Raw genomic sequence first — 16,363 nt, 5'->3', positions numbered from 1 at the left:
TGTGTTTGGAGCACTCCCCTTTGCCACCCATATGATTAAATTTTGCTCTGGGTGCTTATTCTGCTAGTAAGAATTTTTGCAAAGAGCATGAGGAAGAAGAACCTGTTCCTTTAACCCCTTCCCTGATAATCTAAAGTAATCTTGTGATTAACTGCCATGTATTCTTCTTACAATCACAAGAATATTTGTTCATACTCTTAAAATATTCCTACTTGTCTCTATCTTCTCGATTTAACTCTGTCTGCGCTGAATACAGGCGACCCCTGCCTATTCGCGATTGCGGATTCCCAGATTCAACGAGATGTGGATTTTTCTAAAGAACATGTATACACATTATTCGCAGAAAATTCGCCGATTCACAGTATCTTTATAGAGAAATGTTCACTAATTACTGCATTTTCATATTTTCATGACTAAATGCATTTATTGTGATAAAACTTAAAATTACTCAGGTATAAGCATTTTTAGAGGGGTTTTTTGGTGTTTGAAGTATCAAGATAGGCAGTTATAAGGATTTTTAAAAGTGTGTCAAGTGTTCGTGGATTTTAGCTATTCGCGGGCGTCAGCTGTACCCATTTTCTATACAGTATTTAGTATATTTTTTTTTAAATCATGCAATATTATATAAGGAATTACTTTGGATGTCAGAAGGGTAAAAAGAAGAAAATAAAATTTAGATTCAAGCAACATTCAAAATTTAATATTTTTTTGTTTACCTTTCTAGCATCCAAAGTAATTCCTTATAGTACTGCATGTTTTTAAAAAATGCGTAATAAATATAGAAAATGGGTATTCGTCACAGACTGGGTTAAACCGGGGAGCTAGAACTAAGTAGAAATATTTTAAGAGTGTGAACACATTTGTTCTTCGTTGGAGGGGTGGATAGAGCTTGCGCCTGGAACGCTGTTGGCCCAGCATTCGACTCTCCTACCTGGCTAATGAAGAATTATAGGAATTTATTTCTGGTGATAGAAATTCATTTCTCGTCATAATGTGGTTTGGATCCCACAATAAGCTGTAGGTCCCATTGCTAGGTAACCAGTTGGTTCTTAGCCACGTAAAATAAATCTAATCCTTCTGGCCAGCCCTAGGAGAGCTGTTAATCAGCTCAGTAGTCTGGTTAAACTAAGATATACGTACATATTCTTGTGATTTTAATAAGAATATATGGTAGTTAATCACGAGAATACTCTAGATAATCATGGAAGGGGTTAAAGGAACAGGTTCTTTTTCTTCTGCATGTTCTTTGCAAAAATTCTTACTAGCAGAATAGGTGCCCAGTGCAAAGTTTGAATGTAAATATCAACAAAAATTTTGCACCACAAATCAAAACCAACTTACAAACAAATCAAAATATGAACAGCCTTTCAGAACGTAACTTGTTTGTAAGTAGGGTAGTGTCTATAGAGTTTTCCATTGTCTACTTTTGAGGTTATACTTCATGCTTTCCTTGATATTTTGTCATGTGCAGTTGGATCTGGCTAGTGATCAGCACCTTAAGGTGTTGGGATCAGGTGAGATTGAAGCTCCTAGAACACAGTATCAATATCTTGCTGGAATTTAGACATAGTTCTGAAATTTCATCTTTGGATGCTTTGGACCCTCCATTGAAGTGTTTACTATGAAACACTATTTGTAAGTACTATCAGCTGTTAAAAGAGTAAGATTATAACAAACATTCTCCTGTAAGGTTGTTGTAAAGGGAAAGCTCTTTTACCTTTTTTACCTTAGAGCTAAGTTTTTTCTAAGATAGGCTATGCTGGAAGGGGCTAAGTTAACCTTTTGGTTTTTGTGATTTTAGAAAACCTAGAACGTCTCTGTCGAAGAACATGATTTTGTATGTGACGTATATGATCAGGCTAGCACACGAGAAATTATTTCTGTATATTTAACCTTTTTGGAAGGTAAATATTCATGATGTAAGAGTAGACTAATTTTGTTAGTTTTATGAAAGATTTGTCGCTTGAAGATTTATTTGAGATTGTAGTTTCTGAAATTGTGGATACTTGTTGCGAAACCACTACTGCTGTTGGGAAAATTTTGTTTCAGCTACAGCATCATTGAACCTAAGAGCAAGAATCTTTTAATGGAATTGTTTGTTAGTGATTATTCTTGTGAGCTTAAAGACTGGCTAAAACAGTGAAGATGGTAGATGGTGACTTCCAAACATTATCATAATGAGAAGTTATTAAGTGTCTTAAAAGTAGGAACAGGAGACTTGAAGGCTGTACATGTAATGAACTTTTGTTAATACAACATATTCATCCTAAAATATCTTTTAAATGTGTGAAATTTATCTATGTACACAAAGAGGACCTGCCACTTTATATTCATCAGTTGCAAGCCTTCATGCAATTCAATTGCACTTCCTTTCTCCATGGTGCCAAGCATCTCACAGTTTTGTCACATGCTTTATCATTTTTCGCTTTCATTGCATTCCCATTTCATTGTTATTTGAGTGTGTTGTTGGTCATTCATTTGGTAACCTACTGCCCTTGTTTCATTCCCTGAGGGTCGTCCCTATGTTCATGAATCTACTTCTTTTTAGCCAAGTTTATTTATTCTTATTTCGGGTTGTATGTACTGGATGTTATGAGTTTTTTTTTTTACATTCTTGTGATTGCCCTAACATTAACAGGATGTTTTGTTTTCTCAAGTTTTACATACTTTTGTGCCCTATATAATTTTTTCCCCTCCTGTAACAGGTACATCTGGTTCTTCATTTCAGCTCACCTTATGTTTCAGTTTTTGGTATGAATAATTTTTGTGTTTTCACATTTATATTCTCATTGTCATTAGGCATCAACACACTGTGTGGTGGCAGGGAAGCTAAGTCAGGCAGGACATTGATATCACCCTTTGCATAGAACCTCCATCTGTTGTGCCCTTCTTGTGGAGGCCAGTCGTGTTTACTTGCCGTAACATGCAAAATTTGTGTGATTGGTCCAAGGAACAGTGGTTTTGTGTTGTTAGAGACACTCTTCCTCCTTGCATAGCAACTTGGTGGCTCATTGATACTGTTAACAGAACATTGTCAGTTGGTGCTTTGAATGCTCAAGCCCCCCCCTTTTTTTTTTTTATTTAGCCCCTTATTTCCTTTTCCCTCCCAATAGTGGATACCTTTGGTTCTCAGTTTCTGCTTAGTATAAGTATTTTGTATGATTAATTTTTGTGCTGCCACTTATCTTCCCATTCTTGTTATGCCTCTGTATACTTGTCCTGGCAGTGGAGATAAGTCCTGCAGCACATTTGAGTCATCCCTTTTTCAGGACTTACATTTGTTGTGCCCTTCGTGTAAAAGGCAGTTGTCTTCACCTTCCTTGACTTGCTAACTTTTTATAGAGTGGTCCAAGGAACAGGGCGTTTCTCTTCAAGTTGGCAAGTCTGGCAAGTTGGCAGCTTGTGTTGCTGTGGTGAGGGGGATCTTTGTGCTGATCTGTGCCTCCTCCTGATCCTGTTCAGCCTTTACATGTTAGCTGTAGACCTTCTTTGGTCTCCTCTCCAACTGTCTACTCACCAGAAGACCTTTTTTCCCCTCATTCTCCCCTCATTCTTCAAGGGAGGATTTGCCTATCATGTGTGATGGGGATTTGCTATTCTTCTATCTTCTTCTTCAACCAATTCTGATACTGTATTACTTGATTTTGTTCCTCCAGTCTGCTTTCCCTACCCAGCAGTGGCTGGCTGAGTTCCTGCCACTGTACATACATGAATTTGCCCTTTCCCTGTTGCAACTGCTTAGTGAAAGTGCCTTGGCTTTGAGGTCTTCTTTGGCCCATGCTTCCATCTTTCAGTAGCAATGGTATGTTCCTGCACACATATCCAAGAGTTTGCCAAATTATGCAATGGCTTCCATGTGTACAGACATTTCTGTGCCTTCAGCTGGTCCTGTCTTTACAGCAATTCCTCCTCAGTTGTCAGACCTTGTTAGTGTGAGGAAGGTGCATATTCTTTGTTGTCTGTCTGACCTAGCCAATCCCATGGTTTTGATCCTGCTATGTTCTCGCCTTTGTCCCTGCAGCCACTTGCCACCATGGAGCCCTTTGTTGTTGTTCCGGGAGCGTCCTTCTTGCCTCCTGCATTCCTGCTCGACTCTGTGTTTCCTTCTCCTGCTCCCCCCCAATGCGTTGTGGTCAGTGGACTTAACTGCTCTAGTGGTGCCTGCAAACTTAGTCGCTCCTCTGTCTTTGGCTGCTCCCTGGGTGCCTGTGGCCTTGGCGACCTAGATACTTCATACATTAGACTTTGTTGATAAGTTCAACCGACCTCTATGCCACAGGCAGAACTTTCTAGCATTCGTTCCGTTAAGAAGTCTCACTACTGGAGATCTTGTGCCTGACAATTCAGTGGAATGATCTGTCTCCTCTAGACCTTTAGGGCTGGCTTCACATGTAGATTTCATTCCAAGTCTGCTTGATTCATTTCCTCGAGACACCACGCAAATCATTTATGATCTTGAGGAATAAGAGTTATTTTCCTTGCAAGACAAGCCTCTTTTGTTGAGACCTATGCCTCAGCCTTCAACAGTTTCTCTTTATTTTCTTTGAGTATGTTCAAGTACTGATAAAAATTACAACTTGGGAGATTTTCTGTAAATGCTGTCTTTGAATTATCAAGAATTTCTTTGGGAATTTTTATATTCTAATTTTTCCAAAGAATTCTCCAGTTTATTGAGAGTGACATCCTTCCAGCTTCTCATGCTTGGTTGTGGAGGAATTTTATTTATTATGCCTAGTGTGGAGGATTTACTTGAGGTTCAGCTCTTATTTCTGCTTTTATGCCCTAATGGTTTATGTGTACATAGCATAGGAATACTTAATTCTGAATTTTTATCTATATTTTTAGTAGTCAGCTTCTCTCCCCCTAAGGGGGAAGCCTGTTTTTAGTATTGCTCCTCTGAATCAAGCAGTTGGGGGATGTGACTACTTGCACTAACCACACTCAATATTGCTAAACACTGTTTGCAGACAAGAACATTTTTACCTTTTATGTTACATATCATTGGGTAATATTAAGATTTCGTCATGCTTTTATGTGTTGTTGAGATACTAGCAAGGACTGCAGCACTTCAGTGACACTCTACAGAGAATGTTTACATAAAAGGTAGGAAAGTCATTTTGTAGTCATAAAGCAGGAGTCCTAATATTTGTAATGAGGCTGCATCTTTACAGAACATGTCAAAGGGCTTTGAACTTGCCTGTTAAGCTTCCAGATAAGAGCAGAGAATTGGCAGTAGAAATTGCCTATGCATATTATGCTTACATATGCAGTAGTTAACAAATAAAAGTAGTGTTCAGAGTAAATAACAACACTTAAAAATGAGACAATGCAAAGTTTACTCTTAATCAGGGGAATGGAAACACACAATCATAACACAGTCCAAAAGATTAAGGTAATGTATATTCACTACTCAGTATTAGACTACTAAACATGGAACTTGAGGTTACCCAGCAACAACGTATTGTAATATGGATACTGTAGTAACAAACTCTGAAGAATAAATAAAATGTGAATAACATGCAAAATAAACTCTTTACATAAATGTAATTAATTATTAGGAAGTTATGATACATAAACTTAATTAGTTAGTAGGAAATTATGAACTACAACAATAAATGTAGTGATGTACTCAGCTCAGACATTGGGAAATTTCATTGTTTAAACTACTACATGACCTTTTCAGACTGTTCTTTTCACATAAGCTTAGGGATGAAGTATTCTTTTATAATTTCATGTTTTGAAAAATGAACTTTTACTACAATGAATGTTGGCTCAGTCCCACATTATATACAAAAAATTTTGTGTTCAAGAACTATTTCTATTTTTTATCATCTTGATTGATATGAGTTTGGTTTTTTAATAATTTAGACATAAAATTAATTTTTGTATTTTTTTCAAGAAATGCAATCCTAATTCTAGCGTCCTCAGTTCTTGCTCTTTTCCTCTGATTTTGATTAAAGTGTGGGTTTTCATTTTTAGGGGGACTTCAAAGAAAAAAAAATAGCAAGCTTTTTGTTTCCTGACTATCTGGAGTACAAGCTACAGCACTGACTGTCTCGCTAAATATCAAAAAGGAGCTTCTGTTTATGTTATAACAATGTTACTTTGAAAAGGATTTGGCACCAAAGTTTCCTTTAGAGGAATTGTGGTTACATGACACTGAAGAATGTTATAGTTAGTGTTGTCTTTCACCAAGAAGCTATTTTAATCAAGATAGCTTGTATAGTTTTTTACCTCATGATTGATTAAATAGTAGGTTAAGCTGGACTAAGGATTTTGATTAAGATTTATTTTCTGTGGTTTTTGCTTCACTGAAAGATAGATATGATATCAAGTATGATATGTTTTTCTTTGTTAGAGTAATTATTGGGATAGAACATTTACTCTGGAGTACAAATAATTCAGAATTGTTGATTTTGTATCACTGCCATTTGAAAAACTGACAGAATATATACTGTACATGGTTAATGTGCTGTCACAAATGCAAACACAGATATATATATATATATATATATATATATATATATATATATATATATATATATATATATATATATATATATATATATATATATATATATGTGTGTGTGTGTGTGTGTGTGTGTGATAGTATAGTGGACCCTTGTTGTCAAGAGAAAATGGCTGAGGTGTCCTCAAATTATCTGTGGAGAAAAGAATAAATAGTTAATTTCTTTGATTAGACTGCTTTGTTTTCAGCCAAGGTAAGAAATGGTAATGGTTTACAATTGAAGATGGTATAATTAGTGATCCATCTCTCTCTCTCTCTCTCTCTCTCTCTCTCTCTCTCTCTCTCTCTCTCTCTCTCTCTCTCTCTCTCTCTCTCTCTCTCTCTCTCTCTCTCTCTCACACACACACACACACACACACACACTAAGGGACCAAATTCAATTCCTGGACTGGACAAGTAAGAATGACATAGGTAATTTTCTTAAAAATCCAGTATGCTTCAATTGATCGAAGCAGTGAATTCAGTACCTACCTACTTGGCATTTGTTTGTTGTGGGTAGCAGCTGTGGTGGAGATAGAAAGGAGAGTAAAAGCAATTTCATGGGGGGTGAAACCATTTAGAAAACTCATATTCTCTCAACTACACACTTTGTTCATTTTGTCATATATATATATATATATATATATATATATATATATATATATATATATATATATATATATATATATATATATATATATATATATATATATATATATAATATAAATATAAATATATACATATATATAAATGTATAACTGAATCACGAAAATATCGAACGTGATGAATGTATAAATAAAGGCAATGCCACGAAGAAAGGAGAAATAATGGAGTACTGCAAGGCCTTTTGACGTACAGTTCTAGCAGTGGCTAGGTAAAGGACTGTAAGTCGAAAGGCCTTGCTGTACTCCATTGTTTCTCTTTCCTTCATAGCATTGCCTTTAATTATGTTATATGTATATATATATAATTTATATTTATATGAACAGTAGGTCCTCGACTTATGGCGGGGGATCTGTTCCAGCGCCACGCTGTAAGTTGATTTTTGCTGTAAGTTGGTGTTTCGCCTTTAACGGCGCTTACAGCACCTTGATGTTGCATCAAGTTACAGCGCTGCTAACTTGATGCCTATTCTTGCCATTAGCTCTGTCAACAGCGCTTACGGTGCCATAACTTGATGCAGCATCATTACGCCGCTGAAAAAGTGCTATAAGATCAAATTCGTCGTAAGTTGGTGATGCACTGTATACAGTATATATATATAACTAATCCCTTGATTATCCAGATTAATAGAGCCAAGGGCCCATTGAATAATGGCAAAATCAGGGTAATGGCTAGTAAAAAAAATCTTGAGGTTTTCAAGGGCAACTCTGTACCTTGTCTCACCTAATTTTGTCAGTACTACATAACCGTAAACACTCAGTATGCTTATAAACAACAACCATCACTCTTTAAACTGAAAACTTTATGCAAAAGTCAATTACCTTTTTCCCCATATTTGTAACAAAATATACTGCATAAATACACAGAAAAAATGAAACTCCATTGTTTCTCTCTCTCTCTCTCGTAAATAACACAATCCGGTGGATAAGTAGCCCACCTGTGTTTACACAAGATGCAAAATGTGTATTTGTGAACTATTGCTCAAGCTAGGTGTTGCACTCACAGTATCCACTTGCATAAGTCAAATAGGCTATTGCAGCTGTTTTAAAGATGGAGGTAATGCTAATGAAAATTATATTTCGCTTACTGGATCCATTTGTACTGTATTATTATCATGTTATATCATCATCGTAATATGTATAAAAAAAACAGATCATCTGCCATATGTATTAACTTAGGCCAGGCTAATGTTTATGTTCTTAGAATCAGCTGATTGAGCCTACAACGAAAGAATTTGGAGAACCATTTTTTAGTTGTTCACGGAAACAAATGTGTTACTGGAATTATTATTATTTTTGTGCGTAAATGTAAAACAGGCATACAGAGGTAAACTACCATACTTTGTTAAAGTAAAATCACTCAAGAATGCAAAATAGTTGTTTCGTAACTTGTTTTTTTTTGCCATACTCAGTGTTTGTGAATCTTATTTGAAAGCCTAGCATAGCACAAACTACCAGAAATGAAATTTGCTCTACAAGCATAGTCTGGTACAGTATGATCTACCAAGAATTAAATTTGTTGCAAAGGTTAGCCTAGTGTTATCTGGGCTGTCGTAAATGCAACTCACTTGATACACAAGATAAAAAGCAGAGAAATCACGTTTATGGGAGGAAATTTTAAGGGTCGCATGATACAAGATATCTCTCTCTCTCTCTCTCTCTCTCTCTCTCTCTCTCTCTCTCTCTCTCCTTTTTGCTTTGTTAGAGTACAGTAACATATTTCATTTGTTTTATTCATTATGCCCTATCATGGAAACTGTGCATATGTAAAACACCCTGTGTTTACATTTTTAGTACATAAAGCATTTTTCATTGATGGCTGTCCAAAGCAGACTCATTCTAAGAACACTACTAAAAAGTAGTTGATAATTTTCTGACTTATTGGAATTAATGATTTTTCATTTCACCTCATATTATCATGGAATCTTTACTTGTATGCCCTTGTGTGCGTGTGTGTGATTACATCTACATATGGCATTTCACCAACATCGACATTACCGTCTCTACATAAAGTGTGTTCTTTTGTATCACGTGTTGCTATTTTTCTTTTTTGCTTTGCTTGATTTACTGTACAGCATTTCATCACAAGTTTAGTAGACTACTGTAAGTATGATTGGCTCACATATTAAAAGAGAATATTTTATCAATTGATATTTCATCTCTAATTATCATAAAAATGTTTAAAATGCAAGTTTATGGATGTTGGAAATTTGTTTTGCTGTATATAGTTGAAGCCTTGTTGCCACCAAGTTCACCAACGCCAGCGAATGAGTGTGCATATATACATACTCTAGGCATGCGACTGTGTTTATCTTTTGGGTTTTAAAAATAAAAACTGAGAAAGTACGATAAAATATTAATGGAAATAGCGTAAAATATAAATAAGAAAAGTGAAGGAGTGTGTGTGTGTTACTGTATAGGCTTCAATGTAAGCTCTCTCTCTCTCTCTCTCTCTCTCTCTCTCTCTCTCTCTCTCTCTCTCTCTCTCTCTCTCTCTCTCTCTCTCTCTCTCTCTCTCTCTCTCTCTCTCTCTCTTCCTTCCTCCTCTTTTTTTTTTTTTTTTTTTTTTTTACAGTACAGTACAGTACTGTACATATCCTTCAATAAAATGTGGGAAAATCATAAACATAAAACTTGAAACAAAGTAGCTCTAGCAAGTCAGACTTGTACCTAGCCCTCTTCACCCATCCAACACTGCATCCCAATCCCTCCCAACCAAGGAAACTACTCCACAGCTATACCTACCTTCCAAAACAACCCCTTATCTGAGTGAGTTGCTGTACACAGCTTTACTGTCCCTCCCCTCCCATGATGCCCAGCCATTCAACGACCCCCCCCTTCGGTGAAAGTTAAGGAGTGACCCAGAGCATTTACTTTGGGATAAAGGGTAGGTGTGCAGTTGGGAAGAGAATGTAGAGAAAACCCTACGGAAAGTTGTAGTTATTGCTTTTGTGCATTGTTATTAGGCAAGGTTGATGAATATTTTAAATATATATAATGTATTGGTTTGGAAGAATAGATTTGACCTGAATGTTTTTTGCATTAGAGATATATACGTGTTATGTATGGTACATAAAATTTTCTCTTCTGCTATTGCAGAAAAAAACATTTTGTGTGCCACCATTTAGGAGCAATAACAGTCTTATACAGTGGTGGAAGAAAAGGTGAAAATCCAAGATTTACCTCTCAGATTAAATAGCAGTGGTTGAATGTCTGTGAACCACTTTGTTTCTTCCTTGTGACACTTCTGGTTAGGTCAGTAAGATTTTAAAAGACTTGTAACCTTTCAGTTGTGGCAGAATTAAGTATATGGTGCTTGTTATTTTTCTTAGTTACTTGAGTGTAAAACAAGACCTAATTCAGGCTCTATTCAGCATCTCAAACTGAAAACAAAAATTAATCATGACTTGTGAGCTTCAGAAAGGCCTTCTTTTATAAGCACTCATAGATTCAAAGGGGGATGTGGATTTATGCCCCAAAATCCTAGCCTGTATTATGCAAACACATACGAGGTCAATAAAACGTAGGGTCCATAGGAAGAAAAACATTATAGCATTGCAATTGGAAATAAATCCAGTAAAAACATATATTTTGTACTCAAGTAAGAAAATGTTTTACTTGACCAAATCATATCAGAATACCAAATCCAAATTGATGCCCTATTACCAAATGAAAGCAGTCTGTAAGTACAGTTTGTATTGCACCAAGTGTTATTGAAATGCTTCCTCTCATTTACCCAACCTAGTTTAGTCAAAGAGTATATTTGTTGTGCATGCTCATACACCACTGAAAGTGTCAGCCAGCTTGACAGTTCACCAGTCCATACTAAGGCGCTCAGCTTTGCAAGGCTACTCAAGGTTTTGTAGGTTGTTTTTCACTGGTTAATTTACAGCTTTCTAAAATTTTTCTAGGAATGCATCTATGACATGCAAGGTAATATAAAGCAGATCACTTAGTAGGAAATGTTTAAAACATAGGTACATTAAAACAGAGAGAGAGAGAGAAATTTCTTACTATCGCCTGCCAGTATCACCATCCATGTTATGGATAAATGAAATAAGGGAACTTTTATATATATTTACGGGTGTACACTACAATATTAATGACAGTTAAACAATATTCCTACATTAAAACTTAACACAACAGAAAGAAAGAGGAGAGACTTAAGAGACATTGAATATTGTGCTTGTGACAAAAGAGGTTGACAGACAAACTTCCAATATGACTGCTTGCCATGCTAACCTGGAGATGCTTTGGAGAAGAAATTAAGAACATTTTTACATATACTGTATTGTCCGATTTGCAGCACACCAAAACATGGCCGTCCAAACCCATCCCCATGGGCAAATACCTACCTGTTTGGCTTTCAAGAATATTTTCACAACATATCAATAATAAATAAATAAAAAGAACTGTTGCACATCTGCACAAGTGGGAGGTGAGAGAGACTGACTTTGCAGTAATTATAGGAAGGTTGATTCCTACTGTATTAGAATATTTTGCTGTATACTACTAAAATGAACTTCATGACTTGGATTTTGTATAAAGTAAAATGACCTAAAAAAAAACTTGGACAGCCTTGCTGTTAAACATTATGCCAGTCAGTATAAATACTTGACTCATTGGCCTGGCTGAGCAGAGGTTATTAGTAGAAACTTGAAGTAAACAAAAGTAGTGATATTATTTCTCTCTTTTAATGTGATGTTTAATATTCTAAGACAGCAATGGGATTGCTCACCCAAGTGGTGATAGATAGTATGATACATGTTTAGTGCAAATTTTGGAAAAGTTAACACCTATGGTAGAGTTTACTGTACAGTAGAATGAAAGGTTTTGTACAGCAGTGAAAACAGTTAATTTACAATCTGTTGGTTAGTGTACTATTCTGTACAATAAAAACTATTAAGAAAAGACTGAAATTCCACCTTTCTTTTTCAGTAGTCTGCAATTTTTTCATTGTCTAGGATTACAACCAAAGAATTGTGTTTTATAACTCTGTTATCTGTTGCTTATCTATATGTCTGAATGAGACTGATGTAACTTAGTATGATTGAATGTTCTAATACACAGTTTCTTCCTATTTCTTTGACACTCCCATTCAGTTCACAATATTTTTAATGAAGTTTATATGGACCTTTCACTTCTGGCCCATTTTTTTTTTGTGTAGATTTTCATTTGTCTTGGTGAGATCTCACAGTTTAAAATTTAAAAACACTAAAGCTGAGTCTTTAAGTAACAGTATCAGTGAAATGCTGTAAATTCCTTTAGGCTTCTTACTTCTTAAAGCCTTATGGTGGATGTATTCATACTTATTTGGAGTCCGACTCTCTTATTTTGGGTGATTCTTTTGTGTCCCTCCGAATAGTAGTAAATCTAAAGGACTTTATTTGATCAGTTATTTTCTCCGTTATTCTCCCTTACTTCAGCTTTTGATACTCATCCTCTGCTCCACAGGATGGCTTCTCCCATTCATTTTATACTATTTTAGTCTCTTTTGTTGAGCTGAAGAGGAGAAATCCTCCTTGCAGGCAGCCTCAATGTTTGAAAGGCCACATCTTCCAACATTAGTAATTTTGTGGTTATCATTAATCTTCAGATTTCACAATTTGCTGATTGTTTCCTTCCTTCTACTGCCAAGCTTTGGAATACACTTTCTGCTTCTGTTTTTTGTCCTGAAGCCTTTCTTTAAAAGATGGATACATCACTCCTTGCTTGATTAAGCCCCACCTTTTCATGTTTTTCCTTTGTTTTTTGTTTTCTTTGTGCATATGCTAGCAAATGGTGTAGGTTGCCCATTCCATTGGCTTTTGCACTTTAAGCTAATGTGGAATTAACATCCTAACAAGATAATCATATGAGGTTAATTTTATAGCCTCAGCCATCATTGTCATTAAGGCACAAGTTTTAACCTAACCTTTTTTTACTGGGAATTTAATTCAGTGTCAAGGGAAAATCTGCATTATGTCCCCTTAAGTTAATTTTAAATGTAAGTAACTGATGGGGTAACGTAATTTTTTTACCTGCAGTGTGTTTTTCCAGACATATAGAAATATCACGCTTGTGCAAAACTCAATTATAGAGAGTTTATGAAGTTATGATGGACACAGATTTTACTTATACATACAGTGCTGTATCAGAATACTGTTTTGTACATTGTGTAGGTTCAAGTGCTAGGCCACAGGTTGAATTGCTTTAATTATAATAACTTCAAACCAGATGAGTCTGATGATGGTAAAAATGAACATACACCTAGTGAATAGGGTTAAAACGGGTAATCTAAATTTGCTGGCAGTCTGTAAAGAAACTCACCATGATTAGTGATGCAAAAGTGTTTTTATGTATGTATTTTATGTTTTAGAAGGTAATGGGTACAATAGTAAAGAGACACAGGTTAGTTATTATGGACAATGGTCTTTCTACTTAAGTGTACAGTGTTAATAGTTTGGGTATTTTAAGAAAAGAGAAACAATTTGTATATCTTAGCTGATGAGAATGCAATGGACATTGTAAACAAATGTTTTATTCTAATGTATTTTATTTTGTTAAGTACTGTATATTGTTTTGATAAGTAGATTTTACATTATTTTTTAGTGTTTTTGTTGTCCTTTGCAACCTGTAGTTTTAAGTTGTTAACCATTTGTGGCTTAAAAATGGAAAAGACATGAGTATTTTTTTTGCTTTAAATGTATTCATTCACAAATACAGACAACATTTTACCTGTTTTATATTTTGGGAAGGAGACTAATTGGATGCAAGTGATGAATACTACTTATAAATGAGCTACCAAAAGACTGGGGAAACTCCTGCCTTGTTCATTGTAGCTTGTCACCTTTCTGCAACTCATAGTACTCTGAAGTAGATGCACTTTTGATCGAAACTGTTGACTTGATTTTGAGTTTGGTCTTTCCTTCCTTGAATTTGCATTGCGTAGCTTGAGGGGTCCATTCAAGTGCATTTGTCTCAGCTTGTTTTTAGCTTTTTTTTTTATTTTTATATTTTGGTTAATTTATTATTAATTTAGATAGAATATTGTATATTTGCATATGTATTAACCAGTGGAGTGTGCTGTTAATCTCGGACAAGCAAGAACATTTCCTTGTAACTATTGTTCTAGAGAAAATACCAGTTTTCTTATACTTTTTTTTTTTATAAATTAGGTATAATATTTCACATAAAACTGAGGTATAATAGGTTAACTCCTACATACTGTACTAACAAGTCTTTATAGATGATGTTGTGCTCGTAAGCCACAAAATTTGTTTATTAACCCTTAAACGCCGCGCCTCTATTTACAAAAACGTCTCCCGTATGCCGGCGGCGTTCGGTGAGTTAGCGCCAAAGCGGAAAAAAGTTTTTTAAAAAAATCACAGCACGCTTAGTTTTTAAGATTAAGAGTTCATTTTTGGCTCCTTTTTTTTGTCATTGCCTGAAGTTTAGTATGCAACCATCAGAACTGAAAAAAAAATGGTAAATTTACAGTTTCGGTCAAATTCACATTTCCGATATAAAATTAAATTTTCCCTAGCTTAAATAGTGTACTTTCAACGAATCTGACCTTTATTTCTACCACAAATGATTAGATTTAGAGATACATGGCGCCATGGGTACCGCTCTCAGTTTGGGTGGTGCAAACGCGCTCACGCGGCTTATGCACATTTTAAAAGATTGTTGCAAGCTCATATGTTCTGGCAAGCGGTAATATTGCGCTGCGCGCGCTTGCCACAGGGGTTACAGTTTCGGTGAAATTCACGGCCGAAACTGCAATGTTACCCTTTTCAAAGGCGATTCACACTTCAGACACTGAACACTTGTCAGTAGTACTAAATGTTCACAAAGAAAGGTATTCACAACCTGTGGAGTTCCATTGTAATGTTCATGGAAACGACCAATAGCCTCAAAGTAAGACAGAGAACACCCACTGCAGACGTCCACGACGGAATCCATGGCAGTCAACTGAAGCGCACTTTTGTAGAAAGCCGGCTTATTCCAAAATCGCAGTTAATTGGATATAATTGAAACAAAGCAACCAATCAGGTTTCAGCATTTGTACCGTACTTATAATTCATAACGAAAAACAAAAGACGATTAGGCATTTTTACCCACAATACATTGACAAAAAACAAAAACGCATCAGCAGAAAAACTGACATGGCAGCATAAACGCATCCTTGCGATAACAACAAGGCACAATATTCATCGGCAAATATCTCCGTAACTCTTAATTTGTGGAAGATGCGAGTAAGTATTTCGTATGAATCATGACAAAAATATATGATAGCAAGTAAAAAAATATTAGATATCCAAATTTGACCGAAACTGTAATAATACCAAAAAAATATCATTATCATATATAAATATTGGAATATATGACAGCGAAAAAAAAAACTCTAATATAATTGTATACAAATCGCGCTGTAAGCACAACGGTTAAAGCTAATGAATTAATTTTTTTTAGTTGTATTGTACACTAAATTGCGATGATTTTGGTATATAACAAATTGTAAAACGATCAAAGCAACACAGAGAAAATATTATCACAAAATGATGCATAAATTCGTAATGCTCAGACGTAAAAAAATGTTTTTTTCAAAAATTCACCATAAATCGAAATATTGTGCTAGAGACTTCCCGTTTGTTGAAAAATGAAGCTAATTGATTGAATATTACTAGACTGTAAGTGTTTTAGCTTACAATTGCAGTTTTCGACCATTTCGTCGAGTTAAAGTTGACCGAAAGTCGAATTTTTCTATTTATCGTGATTTATATGAAAATATTTCAAAACTGATAAAAGCTACAACCATGAGTTATTTTCTGTTGTATTGTACATTAAATTGCACACATTTTCATATATAAAACTTTATGTAACGACTAATATAAAACGGTGCAAATATTACGACAACGAGATGAAAGAATTTCTGAGATGTTCGGCCGAGTTACTGCGCAGACGTAAAGGAAAATGTTTTTTCAAAAATTCACCATAAATCGAAATATTGTGCTAGAGACTTCCAATTTATTGCAAAATGAAGGTAAACGATTGAATATTACTAGAATGTAAGAGTTTTAGCTTACAATTGCGTTTTTTGACCATTTGGTCGAGTTAAAGTTGACCGAAGGTTGAAATTTTGGCAGTTATTGTGATTTATGTGAAAATATTTCAAAACTGATAAAGGGACAACCATGAGCTATCTTCTGTT

General features: G+C 35.2%; 1 protein-coding gene across 10 annotated transcripts in view; it reads left to right on the top strand.

Annotated features, from left to right (window-relative positions):
- Positions 1 to 16,363, top strand: part of LOC136854010 (protein abrupt-like) — a 135,519-nt gene that overhangs the window by 97,515 nt on the left and 21,641 nt on the right. For 2 of the 10 annotated variants that reach the window (XM_067129986.1, XM_067129985.1), the window contains exon 9: positions 5,980 to 6,891. The exons of the other annotated variants lie outside the window; for them this stretch is intronic. In XM_067129986.1, coding sequence (XP_066986087.1) covers positions 5,980 to 6,004 — 25 coding nt within the window. In that variant the 3' untranslated portion in view covers positions 6,005 to 6,891. Of the gene's footprint in view, positions 1 to 5,979; positions 6,892 to 16,363 lie in introns of those variants that run through there. 10 annotated transcript variants of the gene reach the window in all.

Source organism: Macrobrachium rosenbergii, chromosome 28 (genome assembly GCF_040412425.1).
Source record: "Macrobrachium rosenbergii isolate ZJJX-2024 chromosome 28, ASM4041242v1, whole genome shotgun sequence".
NCBI classification, from domain to species: Eukaryota; Metazoa; Arthropoda; class Malacostraca; order Decapoda; family Palaemonidae; genus Macrobrachium; species Macrobrachium rosenbergii.
The sequence above is the reverse complement of the archived record's forward strand: the minus strand, read 5'-3'. Positions and strand labels throughout refer to the sequence as shown.